This window comes from Centruroides sculpturatus, unplaced genomic scaffold, assembly GCF_000671375.1.
Source record: "Centruroides sculpturatus isolate CEXI.00-Female unplaced genomic scaffold, Cexi_2.0 scaffold179, whole genome shotgun sequence".
In the NCBI taxonomy this organism is placed as follows: domain Eukaryota; kingdom Metazoa; phylum Arthropoda; class Arachnida; order Scorpiones; family Buthidae; genus Centruroides; species Centruroides sculpturatus.
Genome location: NW_019384425.1, coordinates 820,928 through 840,978, shown reverse-complemented (window position 1 = coordinate 840,978; position 20,051 = coordinate 820,928). Strand labels below are relative to the sequence as shown.

At 31.3% G+C, this 20,051-nt stretch overlaps 2 protein-coding genes across 6 annotated transcripts in view; one reads left to right on the top strand and one right to left on the bottom strand.

The window, feature by feature from the left end:
* The window catches only part of LOC111619547 (FH1/FH2 domain-containing protein 3-like), a 97,943-nt gene that overhangs the window by 13,184 nt on the left and 64,708 nt on the right, over positions 1–20,051 (top strand). For 2 of the 3 annotated variants that reach the window (XM_023361292.1, XM_023361291.1), the window contains exon 1: positions 18,156–18,277. The exons of the other annotated variant lie outside the window; for it this stretch is intronic. In XM_023361292.1, coding sequence (XP_023217060.1) covers positions 18,257–18,277 — 21 coding nt within the window. In that variant the 5' untranslated portion in view covers positions 18,156–18,256. Of the gene's footprint in view, positions 1–18,155; positions 18,278–20,051 lie in introns of those variants that run through there. 3 annotated transcript variants of the gene reach the window in all.
* The window catches only part of LOC111619552 (twisted gastrulation protein homolog 1-A-like), a 50,459-nt gene that overhangs the window by 18,244 nt on the left and 12,164 nt on the right, over positions 1–20,051 (bottom strand). The window contains exons 1-3 of one of the 3 annotated variants that reach the window (XM_023361302.1): positions 17,115–17,204; positions 12,346–12,558; positions 4,283–4,483 (exon numbers count right to left, since the gene is read on the bottom strand). In XM_023361302.1, the coding sequence (XP_023217070.1) occupies positions 4,283–4,483; positions 12,346–12,556 (412 nt within the window). In that variant the 5' untranslated portion in view covers positions 12,557–12,558; positions 17,115–17,204. Of the gene's footprint in view, positions 1–4,282; positions 4,484–12,345; positions 12,559–16,959; positions 17,095–17,114; positions 17,205–20,051 lie in introns of those variants that run through there. The other 2 variants (XM_023361303.1, XM_023361301.1) reach the window with 2 other exon arrangements.

Below are 20,051 nucleotides of genomic sequence, written 5' to 3'. Positions count from 1 at the left end.
AATTCGAACAAAACATTCGAAATAGAAAGCCACTTTCAACTACTTTTAGCCTCATATCTCCCGCACCCTTATAGCTATCGAGACGCAACCACCCCTATGCACGAATGGAGACTTGGGGCTACCACCACATACAAACACCATTCACGTGCGATGTGTAGTTTTGGCAAAAAAAGTGAAATATAGGGACATACATGTTCATTTTTATATATATATATATAGATATGGAGTTGGTTTGTTATTCAGTAATTTTGAAGACAATTTTGAAATATAGATTGCAAATCACAATTTCTAACCTGATTACTGGTATTAATGAACACCCTCGAGTACACTTAATGAACCTTTATCTCTGGTAATGCTTAAATTTTGGGAACAAATGTTTTCGGCCTCACCCGCGATCTAAAAAAACCTAAAAAAAGTCGTTCTAAGTTTGGAATTCCATTTTCATTTAACCTGAAGCAGACCTCGGGTGAGGCCGAAGATGTTTGTTCCCAAAATTTAAGCATTATCAGAGATAAAGGTTCATTAAGTGTGCTCGAGGGTGTTCACAGATTGCAAACACTGATAATTGTTATACAGTCAACCCCCCCTATAACACTGTTGATAATTCCATTTTATATGAATTCCATGTTGTACGAGTCACTTAGATTTTACAAATATGTGAGCCGTTCACAGCCCGGCACATGTATTTGTAAAATCTAAGTGACTTGTACAACGTGGAATTCATATAAAACAGAATTATCAACAGTGTTATAGGGGGTCAACTGTAATTAAGTTGTTTTGTAAATACAGAGTCTTCCAAAAAAACATGCTACTATTTTAAATTATTGTAATTATTATTATCCGAGAAGTATGTGATGTATAGCAATCAATATAGTAACCATCTGACTTTCATTCCCCATCTGTATTCAAACATCTAATCATCTATTACCTGTAGAAAGTGCCATAAATGAAAATGGCAACTCCTTAATACAGAAAACATTTTGTGTTTTGTGAAAGCAAAACTTATCGTAAAAGGTCTGAATAACTCATTATCATGTAACACGAGAAATATGCAAATGTAGAATTCTGCCTGCCACAGGAGGAGTGACAATGGATATGCCATAGTGAGTGTAAGAAAAATTTGTGTCCAATGTTTTAATGTACATTATGATGTTCTCAGATAATAATTTACACAATTACAATAATTTAGAATGGTAGCATTCTTTTTGGAAGTCCCTGTATAGTAAATGAATTTAAAATCAATATCAAATCTATGAACAAAATAACCATGTTTATTTGTTAAAAATTATTTTTTGATAATTCTAATATTCTTGAAATTAATCCATTCTAAGTAGCTAATATTAAAGTGTTTCAAGGTAATAAATGTGATTTAAAAATTTTAAAATTTGTGTCTAAATAATGCATACAAGATAATGGAAAAATTAAGATATAAAATAAATTAGATTAAACTGATTAAATTAAATTATAATAATGATAAAATTTAATTTAAAAAAGTTTAAATCTTAATTCTTTGTTTAGCAGCTGTCGATGAATCGGATAATGAAATATCTGATTCATTGTCAGCTGTCAATGACATCACACACCCACCAATATCCAACACACTCACCAATAAAAAAACAATTAAGTGAAAAGAAACAAAATGAAACTTTGTGTAAATGTAATGACAACAGTAATAAATGATTATTAGCACAATATTATAGCAAAGGGACGATTTTCTTAAATAACAGCACAAATTAAAACACTTTTAGTACTTCATAGGACCTCCTCTTACCTAGATATGACAATGTGGTCAGATACGGCAGCTTATAGATACTATATACTATCTTGCAATAGATTCGCCCGCAGATATTGCAACTGCTGCCCCAGATCCTTCATATTCATAGATAGCAGAAATTGGCATTTCATCTGGTTCCATAAACATTTGATTGGTGACAGTCTGGAAACCAGGCAGGCTAAGGAGTGTGGCAATGTGACATTCCTTAAAAAATTCAAGCTGTACAGCCAAGTATTATCTTGCTGGAAAATGACTGTTTGCAGCCTTGCCATGAAGGCAATACATGTGTCAGAGATGTTCCTTGCATAACTACTAGGGGTAACTGTCATACGAAACGTTCTGCAGATCAGCACACCAGTAGTGGGAATGGTGCACCACTCAACAGTAAAGACAGGATAGCTGAATGCTGAATTTTGCAGTAATTGGATATTTCTATCTGAATGAGTAACTGTTTTTTTTTTAATCGCAATCTGAATTTTTACAGAAAGATTACTTATAGAAGATTTATTAAAAATATTTATAAATCAATTTAAATTCAAATTATTATCTTCATACGATACAATAAGGTATAATGAAACAAGAACAATTTTTTTATTAAAAGAATGCGTGATAAAAGCACAATATAATTAGGAGCTATCTTTATTTTATTATTTTAATATTCAATGTTTTAATTTTAGTGTCTTTAGTGTCCATTGTACATAAGAGTCATTTAATTGATATAATTCACATCAATACTTGAATGTTTTTTTAAATGCATTTGCACAAAATATTTTTACTTACCTACACAAACACAGCATTCTGAATAGAGATAATCAAGACAATGGAAACAATCTCGACTACAGGTAGCATTTTTATTATCGCACTTGCACGATTGCGTCAGCATGCATTTACTAACAATGGAAGCGCAGACGGCTTCGTTACATCCAGGTTTTTCTTCTTGCACATACAATGGAATAAATCCACAAAACAGAAATACTGCTACCCACTTCATGCCTGGAAAATTTATAAAAGAATAAATTATATGTTTCTTACATTCATAAATTATGTTTCTATCTAATTAACATTTAATTTATACAATTATTATTACAATGATCATAAAACTTAAGTATCTTAGTGATAACCTCCAAGAGCTAGTCACGACGTTAAATGTCTTCAATGTCAATAAAATGTGTGTTATTCACTTACAATCTTAATTTAGGGAATAAAAATAGACATAAAATGGCAAATCAGGCAAATAGGAATACAATTAATAACCGCAATGCTACTAGATGCCAAAAAAACTAACGAATGTCAATGACATTGTGAGTCAGTGCATTGTCAAGCAAGAGCAGCCAACTGTTTTATTTCAAGTATTGTGGGAAAACACTTCAAAACTTCCAATTATTAGTTTCTATCAACAGCTAAACAGTGAAAGTGCTGACCAAATACATAAAACTAGTCTTTTATCAATAATTAAATCAGACCGCAAAATTTTACAACAGCAAACTGTATAATAAAAAGTTTTAAAACTACATAAATTTATAATGGTTATTAAATACTTTTAAAATATAAATTACATTTAATATAGATATGGAGTTGGTTTGTTATTCAGTAATTTTGAAGACAATTTTGAAATATAGATTGCAAATCACAATTTCTAACCTGATTACTGGTATTAATGAACACCCTCGAGTACACTTAATGAACCTTTATCTCTGGTAATGCTTAAATTTTGGGAACAAATGTTTTCGGCCTCACCCGCGATCTAAAAAAACCTAAAAAAAGTCGTTCTAAGTTTGGAATTCCATTTTCATTTAACCTGAAGCAGACCTCGGGTGAGGCCGAAGATGTTTGTTCCCAAAATTTAAGCATTATCAGAGATAAAGGTTCATTAAGTGTGCTCGAGGGTGTTCACAGATTGCAAACACTGATAATTGTTATACAGTCAACCCCCCCTATAACACTGTTGATAATTCCATTTTATATGAATTCCATGTTGTACGAGTCACTTAGATTTTACAAATATGTGAGCCGTTCACAGCCCGGCACATGTATTTGTAAAATCTAAGTGACTTGTACAANATATACGTATTTTGGAAATGTTGAGTCGGATTAGTCTAGAATCGATTAATTTTATGGAAGAAAATCTTTCAAACAGCTGTAGTCCGTAAACTTGATACGTGTCGAGTTGTGATTGGAAGGATTCGTAAGAAATCGGATTCCTAAAGAATGGAACGTATCTCTATCTTATAGGGGGGTCAACTGTAATTTAGATCCGACTAATGATTATTTTGACTGTCTTGGGATTTTAAAACTCAAAATTATACTTTTATTAAATTGTATTTGATGATTCTGAAAGTTGGCAGAGATACTGAATGTTTTGATGCTACCATCATCTAAATATTAAAAGTGTCAGCAACTGCTAAGTTGACAGTGTTAAGACAGTTACTTGTAACTCAAATCCATCATTTGGCAGCTGCTGTTTTCTATCTTAACATGATTTATTATATAATTTAAGAAATTCCTTACCTGGAGAAAGTGTGACATGTTCATTTCCCACAGACGTAACAAGTGAAAAATGCACTGGAAAAGTATAAGATATCCATCGCGAATGAGGATCCTTTTCCTCTGTCAATGCAATAAACAGCTCGGGAACAGGTTCCGAAAATTCCTCAACGTGAGATTTTTGACCCAATTCCGTATCAGTCAAATTTGGTTTTGGACACATATCTAGTTAAGTAAACGTAATAAATTTATTTAAGACTTTATGCTTACATTTAGTAAACTATAAGGTTCTATCAATGCATTAATATCACCGAAAATAGTTACGCAGAATTAAGAAATTTTAATTTAGAAAATATTTGAGAAATTCTTTCAAATTACAGATTTAAAAAATATATATAATCTGTTACCAAATAGAAAAGAAAAGAAATCTTAAAGGTATGAATCTAAATGCATGAAAATTCTTTTTAATTGAAAATTATGTTTTAATAAAGGAAAAACTTAGATTGAAAAATTTATTTCAATATTCATTGCTTAAATATGCAAGAAAAAGCTGAGAAATTAATTTATCCTGAACATTTCGAGATTTTTTTCTTTCTTCATAGAATTTCAAATATATTAAACTGTTCTATAAAATTCTTATAATCATAATAATTAAACTCAGTTATTTATCCTATTTTATTTTATATTTTTGTCTTGTGAACATGAAAAGGGTCTTTTTTATGCCCATTATGAGTTAAATCTGATGACTAATGTATCAGAGTCTTGGCTAATTTTCTATAATCTGGACTTAAATGTTTAGTTTGACCAATAGCAGGTCCAAAAAAAAATGACAGAAGGAGCAACATGCAATACAGTAATACCTCGACTTACGCAAACCCGGAGTTACGCAATTTTCAATCTCGTCGATTCATCTTTTGTTTGAGCGCCACGCAACTCTTGATTACTCACTCTCCACACACCATAATTCAGCTTACATGTTCGGACGTGTCGCGTGGAATCAACACATAGCTACAATTTATTTTTTTCTGTCTTTGTTATATCTACGGAAACTCAAGAGACAATATGTGGTGATTTCTTGTAACCGTGAACGAATCAAAAGACGAGATAAGATTAACGAGAACATTTATTAGCTTACATACATCCGATTTGGATTTTATACAAATTGTGAAATTATACCCCGACTTACGCAAATTCGACTTACACAGTTATCACTCGGTCCCACCTATCGCATAAGTTCGGGGTATTACTGTACAAATAATTACAGTTGGCCATGTATCTTCAGGTTCCATATGCATGGATTCAACCAACCACATATAAAAACTATTAAAAAATTCCAGAAAGTTCCAAAAACATGAACTCGCTTATGCTTTAAATAATCTGTTTTATTCTATGCATTTCTCTTTTAGGTCATTAAACAAAATCAATCTTTAAATGTTGAAAGAAAGAAAATATTATGTTGTTGCTGATCTGTACTATGTAATTACGGCCTATGATTAGTGTTGCCACCTGTCTGGTTTTTAATTCATTGTCCGGTTAACTATTCATTTTGTCCGGGATTTCGTATAAATTGTGAAATTATGATGAAACAAAGTACTAGCAAATATTTTTATAAATTTACTTTATTTTAACAGTGAAAGACTTCACACTTTCACCAGAACTTAATTCGCCATCTTATGCCAACATATGTCACAACCTATCGGTTTCTTTTCTTTTTTTTTTTTTTCTTTCTTCTCAGCTCTTTAAAGCTAAGTTATTTCATTTCTTAATTTTAATTGCTCCTACACAAGTCCCTAACTGGTTTAGAACTGGCATGCACAATATTCTTCGCATGGTAAAATAACATTGCGCATGTGTCAGGGACTTCTGTTCGAACAAACCTGACCTGCCATCCGGGTCAGCAATTTTGAAAAAGTGGCAACACTACCTATGATGGCATCTGTCCTGAACACATACAGACTTTTTCTTATTATTTTCTAAACAGTTTAATAAATATTTACATAGTATTCATATTATTTTAGGTATTATATGTAATCTAAATATGATTTAAAGCATATGCATAGGTTATATATAAATACTACACCTTTTATACAAGATAATTGGGTTTTGATATCAGCAGGAGGTCCTGAAATCAATCCCTTGATAACAAGGGATAACAAAGGATGACTGTTTATAGCTATTTTGCATCCTTCTAAAAGTTTTCATATCTCTATATGGACCAATTACACAGGTCTGCAAAAAAAATTTTTTCCAGCTGCATGGAATATTTTTGCTAAATTATATGTTTTAAATATCACAGATTCTAAAAATAACTTCCGTTACATCTCATCGCGTAAACGTTTTTAGCAAAATAAAAACAAATTTTTGATAAAAACTCTTTTTAAGTTTGGGTGTGGTGTAAAGTTAAAGTTTATAACCATTAAAATAAAATACTCCCAAATATTTTTATAAATTTATTTTGTATCATCATAATTTCACAATTTCTACGAAAACAGAACAAATTAATAAGTAATCCGGACTGTGAATTTAAATACTGGCTTGTCCGAGTGAAAACCGGCCTGGTGGCAACACTAATGATGCCATTGATTGCAGAAATTGCATTTTTGCAATCAAATACAAATCTAGATGTTACATAAGTTAATTGATTGCCAAGTCCTTTATATTGTGAAGTTTAGAAGTAAATATTTCACAAAGTTAATTGCATGAGTTAACTTTGGTATTAATTACATTATTACTAGCTGAATACAAGAAATATCAAAATTATTTACATGATTTTTTTCAAGATATAAATACTTGTAATGAATGTAATAACTGTAAAGGCTAAAATATAAGACCTGTTAGAGTATATAAACTCAAACGCATTTTGTTTCTAAGTAAAATCAAAAAAATGATGTTATAAAGTAGAACCTTGTAATTTCATTTGTACTAAGTTAGCATGAAATAAGTTTTTCTCCTGTAGCAAGGCTTGCACTTATTACAATACATTTTTAAATAATATTTTATTTCTAATAATGTATTATAAATAAAATATTATTTATTTATTGCTTACATATATATAACTAGAGCATATGCTTATATATATAAGCATATGTTCTACTCTGAATCTTTGTGCATATTTAACTAACAAACCACCTGATAAGAAGGACAACTGTACAAACAAACCAACTTTGATGAATGAGTGAGTAAATATAATAAGTATGGCTATTACTTGTGGATATTTTGTCACATTTGGTTTAGTCATATTATTCATTTAAAAATACAATACAATATCAATTATGTGTACAATACAATACTGATTTTACTGATAATAAATTTGACATTTTTCTGTTTCAGATTTGTAAATTTATGTATAAAAGTTTTGCGTATTGAGCTGTTTATTCTGAAACTCGAGGCAAGAAATATTTCGAAATTTCCCGAGAATTTAGTCCTGAAAATTCTCCGGAAGTTCGAGTCATATCTCTGGAAACATGACATGAATTCGAACACAGATCTGTTAGAGGAGCAGATACAAGTTAGCCACTTTCGGCTAAATAAAGTTTATTAGCAATGCTTTTTTCATTATACGTAATCTTAAATTTCAACTTTAATAACAGCATCTAGATTTACAATGCTCTTAAAAAGTTAATTTGAAGAAAGCTGTATTACTGTTACATTAAAATTAAACAACAGCTGAATACAACAACATTTTTATGTTATAATCAATATTACCATATAAACTGTGCTATTTTATTATAATGTTTCGATAGTTATGATAAAACAATTAACTAAAGATGCTAGCAAATGTTATATTTCTGGTTGCCATGATTGCAAAACTCTTCTCAAACAAATCGGCATATTGAAATTTTCAGAAGATGAATAAAGAGTTAGAAAATATTTACAATTTTATTAGAAATTGTAAATTAATTTTTATTTATAATATCGGTAAAATGTTAAAGTATAGTGTTGTTCATTTAGAAGTACCGTAATTAAGTGGTAGTAAATGAGCCAGAAAAGGTTTAGAGCCCTTTGATTTTCAAAGTTTATTCCAATAAAATCATAGTTTACTTATATCATTTAAGCATAGTTAATTTGACACTTAAATACAAGTTTTAATATTTAAGATGTACAGAGATTTTCAGTCGTAATTAATATTTCTAAAAAATAAGTCAATTATAAGATAATTTATATAAATTTAGATTATGAACAGCCAAATGTCAACTGACAAGTTTAATAGTTGCAATTAATTACTGATTAATAAAAAATGTTGGATTTGAGCCAGAATGGTTGTGGCAATCTGTTATACAGCTAACGGCATAATTGCTTTTCCTTTGTCAAATTACCGAATCAGAGTTCTTTAGATTCAACATTATAAGAAGAAATTCAAATTTATACAGACTACTCAACTACTTTAAACTAATCCGTACGGATGATTTAGCATTATTACATATGACGTGTCATCTCTGATGTAAGCATTTATTAGCAAAATAATCAGAAGGTAAAATAAATTTGTGACATCAAGACTAAAAATCTATTAATAATTCAAAATCATTTTTTCATCGTTAATTTGATAAAATAAAAAATTGTTAATTGAGATTCAGCTGGTGATGAAATTCCTTTCAATGCTTTTTTAAAATTATTGTCTAATTTTTTCTATCAGGCTACATGTTAAATTTAAGCTATTAAGTAACTTTAATAACTTAAATTTAGTCTATAATCTAATAAAATTTTAGTAGGAATAACTTAGAAATAAAAATTTAACCTTAATCAGGTAAAAATCCATTAGTAATTTTCTTAATAAAACAATAAATATTTGCCAATTAATTTATTTTCAATTTATTTATGAAATTAGTTTTAGTTCAACTGATTATTTCATTTCAAAAACTTTTAGAATATGTATTTTGATTTCTTTCTTTTGGAAACGTTTGTGACATTTGAAGTGAAATATATTATTTTGCAATGTAATGGTGAAGAAACATTACCTTTCTGCTTACAGGAGTAAAATATCATTAAAATATCATTTCTTTTCTGTAATAAACTAAGTGCTTTTGGATGTACCAGTACCTGTCCATCATGAAAGTCAAAAACCTCAAATTTCCTGGAATTCTGGTTTTTGATTCCGGAGATGGATAGAAAATGTCTGAAAGCAGTCTGTTATAAGTAAGAAAAAACATTTTAAAGACTCCTGTAAGCAGAAATGTAACATTTTATTTATGACTAGCTGCAAGATCCTGCTTCGCTGGGTTTTTATTTGTATGTAATAGTATAGTTTTTTTATATATATAAAAGACTGTTTTTCTAAGTAATCTAGAATCTAGCTGCAAGGACCTGCTTCGCTTGGCAAAAAGTAACGATAGTAAAGATTAAGATAATTACATTATAGCTAATCTTACCCGTTTTCACAGAATGCAAGAATTAAGTCCCCCGTTTCCAGACTAATTAGAGAATTTTTACGTTTAGTCAACCGAACAAATTTCAACGTTTCTGGAACGCTTTCAATCGTTCTATAATCGAACCAATTCGAATTTTATGTTCAAATTTAATTCGAACAAATTCGAAAAAATCGAACAAAACATTCGAAATAGACAGCCACTTTCAACTACTTTTAGCCTCATATCTCCCGCACCCTTATAGCTATCGAGACGCAACCACCCCTATGCACGAATGGAGACTTGGGGCTACCACCACATACAAACACCATTCACGTGCGATGTGTAGTTTTGGCAAAAAAAGTGAAATATAGGGACATACATGTTCATTTTTATATATATATATATAGATATGGAGTTGGTTTGTTATTCAGTAATTTTGAAGACAATTTTGAAATATAGATTGCAAATCACAATTTCTAACCTGATTACTGGTATTAATGAACACCCTCGAGTACACTTAATGAACCTTTATCTCTGGTAATGCTTAAATTTTGGGAACAAATGTTTTCGGCCTCACCCGCGATCTAAAAAAACCTAAAAAAAGTCGTTCTAAGTTTGGAATTCCATTTTCATTTAACCTGAAGCAGACCTCGGGTGAGGCCGAAGATGTTTGTTCCCAAAATTTAAGCATTATCAGAGATAAAGGTTCATTAAGTGTGCTCGAGGGTGTTCACAGATTGCAAACACTGATAATTGTTATACAGTCAACCCCCCCTATAACACTGTTGATAATTCCATTTTATATGAATTCCATGTTGTACGAGTCACTTAGATTTTACAAATATGTGAGCCGTTCACAGCCCGGCACATGTATTTGTAAAATCTAAGTGACTTGTACAACGTGGAATTCATATAAAACAGAATTATCAACAGTGTTATAGGGGGTCAACTGTAATTAAGTTGTTTTGTAAATACAGAGTCTTCCAAAAAAACATGCTACTATTTTAAATTATTGTAATTATTATTATCCGAGAAGTATGTGATGTATAGCAATCAATATAGTAACCATCTGACTTTCATTCCCCATCTGTATTCAAACATCTAATCATCTATTACCTGTAGAAAGTGCCATAAATGAAAATGGCAACTCCTTAATACAGAAAACATTTTGTGTTTTGTGAAAGCAAAACTTATCGTAAAAGGTCTGAATAACTCATTATCATGTAACACGAGAAATATGCAAATGTAGAATTCTGCCTGCCACAGGAGGAGTGACAATGGATATGCCATAGTGAGTGTAAGAAAAATTTGTGTCCAATGTTTTAATGTACATTATGATGTTCTCAGATAATAATTTACACAATTACAATAATTTAGAATGGTAGCATTCTTTTTGGAAGTCCCTGTATAGTAAATGAATTTAAAATCAATATCAAATCTATGAACAAAATAACCATGTTTATTTGTTAAAAATTATTTTTTGATAATTCTAATATTCTTGAAATTAATCCATTCTAAGTAGCTAATATTAAAGTGTTTCAAGGTAATAAATGTGATTTAAAAATTTTAAAATTTGTGTCTAAATAATGCATACAAGATAATGGAAAAATTAAGATATAAAATAAATTAGATTAAACTGATTAAATTAAATTATAATAATGATAAAATTTAATTTAAAAAAGTTTAAATCTTAATTCTTTGTTTAGCAGCTGTCGATGAATCGGATAATGAAATATCTGATTCATTGTCAGCTGTCAATGACATCACACACCCACCAATATCCAACACACTCACCAATAAAAAAACAATTAAGTGAAAAGAAACAAAATGAAACTTTGTGTAAATGTAATGACAACAGTAATAAATGATTATTAGCACAATATTATAGCAAAGGGACGATTTTCTTAAATAACAGCACAAATTAAAACACTTTTAGTACTTCATAGGACCTCCTCTTACCTAGATATGACAATGTGGTCAGATACGGCAGCTTATAGATACTATATACTATCTTGCAATAGATTCGCCCGCAGATATTGCAACTGCTGCCCCAGATCCTTCATATTCATAGATAGCAGAAATTGGCATTTCATCTGGTTCCATAAACATTTGATTGGTGACAGTCTGGAAACCAGGCAGGCTAAGGAGTGTGGCAATGTGACATTCCTTAAAAAATTCAAGCTGTACAGCCAAGTATTATCTTGCTGGAAAATGACTGTTTGCAGCCTTGCCATGAAGGCAATACATGTGTCAGAGATGTTCCTTGCATAACTACTAGGGGTAACTGTCATACGAAACGTTCTGCAGATCAGCACACCAGTAGTGGGAATGGTGCACCACTCAACAGTAAAGACAGGATAGCTGAATGCTGAATTTTGCAGTAATTGGATATTTCTATCTGAATGAGTAACTGTTTTTTTTTTAATCGCAATCTGAATTTTTACAGAAAGATTACTTATAGAAGATGTATTAAAAATATTTATAAATCAATTTAAATTCAAATTATTATCTTCATACGATACAATAAGGTATAATGGAACAAGAATAATTTTTTTATTAAAAGAATGTGTGATAAAAGCACAATATAATTAGGAGCTATCTTTATTTTATTATTTTAATATTCAATGTTTTAATTTTAGTGTCTTTAGTGTCCATTGTACATAAGAGTCATTTAATTGATATAATTCACATCAATACTTGAATGTTTTTTTAAATGCATTTGCACAAAATATTTTTACTTACCTACACAAACACAGCATTCTGAATAGAGATAATCAAGACAATGGAAACAATCTCGACTACAGGTAGCATTTTTATTATCGCACTTGCACGATTGCGTCAGCATGCATTTACTAACAATGGAAGCGCAGACGGCTTCGTTACATCCAGGTTTTTCTTCTTGCACATACAATGGAATAAATCCACAAAACAGAAATACTGCTACCCACTTCATGCCTGGAAAATTTATAAAAGAATAAATTATATGTTTCTTACATTCATAAATTATGTTTCTATCTAATTAACATTTAATTTATACAATTATTATTACAATGATCATAAAACTTAAGTATCTTAGTGATAACCTCCAAGAGCTAGTCACGACGTTAAATGTCTTCAATGTCAATAAAATGTGTGTTATTCACTTACAATCTTAATTTAGGGAATAAAAATAGACATAAAATGGCAAATCAGGCAAATAGGAATACAATTAATAACCGCAATGCTACTAGATGCCAAAAAAACTAACGAATGTCAATGACATTGTGAGTCAGTGCATTGTCAAGCAAGAGCAGCCAACTGTTTTATTTCAAGTATTGTGGGAAAACACTTCAAAACTTCCAATTATTAGTTTCTATCAACAGCTAAACAGTGAAAGTGCTGACCAAATACATAAAACTAGTCTTTTATCAATAATTAAATCAGACCGCAAAATTTTACAACAGCAAACTGTATAATAAAAAGTTTTAAAACTACATAAATTTATAATGGTTATTAAATACTTTTAAAATATAAATTACATTTAACAGGAGAATCCACAGAAAATTTTCCAGGTGGAAAGCTTAGAGACAAATAATTACATCAATAGACTTTTATTTAATTATTTAATATTTTAAAGTGTTTTATCCACAAGTATATTATAGAATACACAAAAAGACAAACAGTCCCACGGTCAAGGGTGTAAGGTTACATATCTCGATCACTTTTATGATTATAATTTGTGGAATTTTTTACTCAATCTCCGTTTGATCCCCTCTTCAGACCCCACGATATTAAGTAATATTTAAAAAAAAGGTCATATTAAATGTAATTTTTGTAAATCTATTTTATATCTTATAATTATGTTACTTTACTGCTTAAATTCATTAAATTCAACTGTTTAATGTTTCAATTTTATGCAATATTTATTAGTTATTAAACAGAGTAATTTGCATTCATTATAACTAAAACATTTATAGCATATATTTATCAAAAAGTATGATTAATACAAATTGTCAATTAATAATTAATTTATTTATTATATTTCTTAATATATAAAATAATTTTTTTTTAGTTTGATATACTTTGGATGACTAAGACAAAACTTTTCTCACTTGTTTCTAGCCATTTATAGAGTACAAATGTTTTCGGCCTTCTTCGGGTATACTGTCTAAGAAGGCCGAAAACGTTCGTACTCGTGTATAAACGGCTAGAAACAAGTGAGAAAGGTTTTGTCTCGTCATTTTAAATAGTTCTAGTTCCAAATGCACAAAAGTATACTTTGGATGCCAAATACTTTATATTTACCATACAGATATGAACCAGAAGTCCCATAAGGTTATAACAAAGCTGAAAAATTTGTAGTTTCTTGTACCTTTTCTGTGTTTAGATATGCTCAGATACAAAAATACTTGTTATTATTTTACATAAAGGCTAAACTTTATAGGTTTGCTACATGCGCACAGCTACGAACAGTGATTCTGATTTCCTAACCAGACTTTCGTCTCTTAAAACATTGAAAATATAATCAAATAATAAAAAATAAGTTACTAAAATGTATAAAAGAAATAAAAAATGTAAAATAATAAATTTTCCATTCTTCTAAAGCAACAATTAGACTTTGTGAATGTTTGAACTCCTTCAATCACTCTCACACACTAATAAACAATGGCAGTCCCTTATATTTACCTTTATTAAATTTTTAATGGTATTTTATTTAATGTAAAGTAATTTTATCATGTAATATTTCCTATTTTTAAATTTTCCATAGTTATTTTTATTTTATTTATTAAAAAAATAGGTAAATTTAAGATATAAATTTTAATTTTCAAATAAGAAGTTACCCTATTAAATAAATATATCGCACAAAATTAATCTCGTATGATTAAATAATTTGTATCTTGAATGATTACATAATGATAATCTTTCATATGCTATCTTTGACAGGAAAATATCACACATCAAGATAGCTGATAGGCTGTGCTGATAATTTTCTATCACTCACTCTATCTCTCTCGGCTATTATTAATATTTCATTAAAAAGTAAATATTGTAGCTAATATGTATTTTGTTTTTTATTCCGTTTACATGTTGTTATAATTACAATTCTTTTGTTTTCGTGTGAACATTAACAGCGCAAAAATGTCACAGGCTTCTGCAGAAGAATTATTGTTAGTAACCAAGTTTATATTTAAGTTACTGCATACAAAGTTCATAATATTTGAAAATTATTTTTTTCCTTGCCAATGTGTTATTAATCAACTAGTCCCACACATACACCTGAGGTGCAGCTGGTGTGGTATGCCAGGGCAGCTGGTGCAAACCCTGACACTGTACCAGCTGCACTTAGTTAGATCCTGCTACTAGTGTAGAATACATTAACATAAATATTGTGGTTCAAATGCCAAAAATGATTTCTATCATTTCAGAATTGGTATAGAGTGTATTTATTTAGTTTATTATTATCAATATTACTATGTACAAGCCTGTCAATATAAGCTTACATGTTAGTTGTATTAAAAACCGTTTTTGTAAATGTAAGTAAATTCAATAATAATAATATTAATGAGTACATCTGACATACCGTTAAAATAATTGATGTTTCCATCAAAATATAAGAAGGAAGAATACGACGGATGGTCGCATCACAAAAAAAAAGGAGGAAAGTTATCTCGGGATGTAAGTCACAATCACGGAGACCGTAAGAAATGAAACAGAGAAGCCAAGGAAGGGATGGATGTAGATGACGATATAATGAAAGAAAAAGAGGAAAGATATGGCCACGAATCAAACACAGTAAAGGAAATTCATCAAAAATAGCAATCCCGTGTACAGTGAAACAAGCTACAGAGTTAGAACAGTTTTTGGAAGCAGTCAACTCTGCATATTCATAAAACCACAGTTTGAGGAGTATCTTTGTTTTAGATTAAACGTTTTTGACACATTAAAGGCTCGTCATCAGATCCAACTTAAACAACATTAAGTTTAAGAATATCTTGTATCTTGATTTTTGTTAAATGTAAACTGCTTAGTGTTTTTTATTCTGATGACTAAATAAAAAAATTCAATATTCCATACCATATAAAATACTGTACTACTGGCATGATCAAGTTATTAAAACTTAATATAATCTTTTTAATAAATTGCATGTATACAATAATTTAAATAATCACATTTTAAATTTTATTGCTATAGACCTTCAACCTTTCCCTCATTTTAGACTGATAAAATTACGAATATTTTACACGAACCAGTAATTATATGCAAGTATGAATTATGCTTATTTATGCTTATCTAGAGATCTAAATTATTATGTAAATCTCATCCATAATCAACTGCTCTAGCGTCAGTACAGTAAAATATTTTTCTGTGGACCAATAGTTGAAAAACACTGTTGTAGACCAGTGGTTCTCAACGTTTCTTATGTCGCACACTCCTAAAAATCCACACTCCGATGGACTGTGAACCCTTACAGAGTTCTGTGGACTCATACGGGTCTGCAGACCACCGGTTGAGAAATGTAGCTATAGATCATAGATAAGCATTATTTTTCTATAGTTTATTTTCTTAAATATAAATTTCATACATTAATTATTACTAATTTTTTTATATTTAAAGTTTATAAATCTTATTTTATGAATTACACCAATTTATACAGTATGGTTCTGTTTGTTTGTTTGTTTAATTATGGCAATGCAACACTTGGGCAATCTGCCTAGGGGGATGCATTCCGGGAGGTCTTTTAAAGCCCCTATTTAGGCGTTACAGACATAAAGAAAACCCAGAAAACTCCACGTGGCCAGTCCATCCGAGCAAAGCAAGAACCCGCGACCGAACTCCCAGCGTTCGGGGAACGAAGACCGCTCGGTCACCAGCGGGTCCCCGGTACGATTCCGACAAGCGGCTCGGATAAGATCGATGCATTAAAATTACTTTCACGACTCCTACACACAAAATGTTTGATTTATTCGGCAATTAGTAAATCGCAAATTTTTATGTATTTTAAATTTATAGGTAAAGAGGGGGTCCTTTCTGCCCCCAAATATACCTGTTTTCAATTATTAAGCCAAATACATCAACAGAATCCATAAGTTTGATGTAATGTATCAAAGTTATGGACTCTGTTTAATGCCCCCATAGATCATAAGTAAACACCACACGTATACGATCAATATGGGAAGCCAGCATTCATATCATTCCAGGGTGGGGGAGTTTGAAAGATAAACAAGAGAATGAATGGAATTCCGAAATGTATACAAAAATATTACGGTCAAGAATCGATTCTTATCATCCCCAGAAACGAATTAATTAATGAAAATTCGCGATCCCCTTTCACAAATATTTAGGCTAATTAACGCTTTAAGCGATTGTCCCACTAACTTTAAATCTCTTTGATTGACAAACGTAACACTACATGCAAATAGAAACTGAACACTTTCTCCAACAATTGACTGATCGATTTCTTATTGTTGCACGTGACATCTCTTCACACCTTTCAATAGAACGAAAACTTCGAGTAAAAGGAGGAAAATTACCTGAAAGTTAATTGAGCGCTTTCTACGCACATGCACGGTTAATGGAGAGGACGAGGATAGTCGCTGGTGACGTCACAAGTGGGTATGTTTTCGGCGCCCGATTGGCCGAAGCCGGTGTTATTTCCTTCCGGCAAAAACAGCGGTATGCACGATATCAGATGGCGTTATGTAATTTTTTTAAAATCGGATCATTAAGAGGGTATCAATTCTTTCCTAAAGCAGGAAATTGCCAGTCTTCTATCTACTTTTTCCAACGTGAATGAATCACTATGTAAAAATGCAGGCTACATAAAATGCACGTGAATCTCTCTATACTAGCAGCTATCAAACAGTGGTACGCGTACCACTGGAGGTAAGCGAGAAGGATCAAGGAGTCGCGAGTAAAAAACAAAGGTTGAGAATCGCTGCTTTATACTACTTAAAATCGCTACATGTATAGAAATGCACAGCCCTATGTAAAAATACAACTGTAACCCTATATATACCCTATGTAAACCCTTCAAGAATATGCATTGCATCCCTACGCAATGCATATTCTTGAAGGTGTGGGTACTCCTGAGTGACCGCGAGTGCCCATGCTTTGAGTTGAGAGAGATTCGAGTATTGTAAAGGCTCGTGTCTAGTAAAATTTGCCCATAAAATAAGTCAAAGACGACTCCTTTCATCTCATTAGTTAAGGTATTCATTCTGTCCAGCAGAGAATTCTTTAGAATTGCTACGAGAATGTGAGATTCCGCCCGCCTTTTCAAAATTTATATAGGCTAAACTATACTTAAATTAAAGGTATGTAGTGATTAAGAAGCGAGAATTTGACACTCGATGTAATTGAAGATGCGGAATTTTAAGAGTATGCAAATTCAATTAAGGGCACAAAGTTGACGTATTCGTAGAATGAAAGACAGTTGGCGGGAAATGATGGAATACTTTTTGGAGGATGGGCGTTTCTCGATACGCTAATAGGCTGACCAATAATCCTCCTCCTATAAATAGACGGAGATGTGCACAATGGTTGCCATAGCGACACTCTCCCTCATCCTCCCACGCAACCTTGTTGGATTAGCATCGCTGACTGTGGATATCTGCCAAAGGTTGCTCGGTTACTGACTGACAAATGTCACGCCAGGCACGCTGTACCCTGTGCGATGTCGTACATGACTTCGTATGTAAGTATTCTTCCTTTCCCTCCTATTTTTCACTCATGGGGACGAACCCACGGGGATGAATGGATCGATTTATGTCCGAAACCGTCACAAGATGGCACCGAGTGAGTCGAACCGTTACGAAATCCATCCGGAAGACCAAACACTTCAAATTTTTATATATAGGCCTGTATTCTCTCATAGATTAACTAAACATTTTGCCCATATTTAAGCTATTGCCCATAGATTCAACGCTGTTTTCTCCATTTTAAAAAATTCCTCGAGTTCTTTGGCTTTTGTCTTTGCATTCCATCAAAGTTAAGATTGCACCAAAGCGCAATCTTCAGCCCATTATATTTTTTAGCTAGCCTTTAATTCTCTTTTTAATTCTTTAAAGAAAACTTGGTCGGAATACATTCTCCTCATTGGAAATCTCGTTATAAGCCATTTGGGTGGAGCGGGCATCACACATCTGATAATGTAATCACTTCATAAAATATTTATACGTATTTAAATTTAAATCATAAAACTTTTAACTTAGTGTGCTAAAGTAATTTATTGATGTGTATCCGTAATATTTAATTCATTTTTCTTGTCGCTAATGGAAAGAAAAAGGTTGTTTTTTTTTTCTTTTTCGTCAGACTATTTTCAGCGTCGAAAGAAGTTATAAGAAAGAAAAGCAAACATCTCCTTGCGAAAGATGTTTACGACATTGGTTTATTTATTCCATCGTTTGATATGAATTATTTATTTAATTCTGATTTTTAACTCCTCCCTTTCAATATTCTACACATAAAAAAAAATCCAATTCCGTCAGAGAAACTTGGTTCTCCGTCGTTTTCGTCCATCGAGTTAACCGCAATTCTCCTCAATTTGCTTCGATTTAACTCTTTAAATGTGAAATTAAATCACTCTAAATTGTAAAATTAGTTTCATCTGTGATTTTGTAGCGTATAAAAATGAATACACCTCCGCTTTTTTATTGTTTTCTCGTGTTAAAATCTTCAGAAAACGAGCACGACTTAAGATCAAACTTTCACCTCCAAGCACTTAATTCGAGTATGCGTTATAACGATATAAAAGAATGCCATAAGACCCAGATATAGACAACTGGATAAAAGAAAACTCGTGCCCTGTACTGATGAGCGTGGTTGGGTAATTTCTATTTTCGTCTGAGACAAAACAGGAAAAATAAGCGCTTCTTTATATAATCCAAACAGTCGATCCGTGTTCATTCACTTTCCTTTTCTAATTTAGATAAAATATTAATGAATTGAATGGTATAATGTGGGTTCACCTGTAACTTACGAGTGTTACCGGCATTTATGGGTGGGTCGGGACACGAGCAAGAGCTAATTTCATCCTACATTCTCAGTTAACTTTTTTTTTCTGAACGCAAGCTGATCCCCTTCATCATTCAAGGAAAAATTTGTAAACAGCAGAGGTTAAACTTTCCAAATTTATCGTTAGCAACTCGTTCATTTATCATTGCTTCCGCTTACAGAATTAGGGCTACCTGGCACACAGAAAACAAACATTTTTTTTTCTTTTCTAAAATTGCTCATACCAGAAGATATAGAGACAGATCGAGGACGTCGCACCAAAACTTAATAACCAGTCGACCCCCCTATAGCACTGTTAATAATTCCGTTTTATATGAATTCCATGTTGTACGAGTCACTTAGATTTTACAAATACGTGTGCTGGACTGTGAACGGCTCACGTATTTGTAAAATCTAAGTGACTCGTACAACATGGAATTCATATAAAACGGAATAATCAACAGTGTTATAGGGGG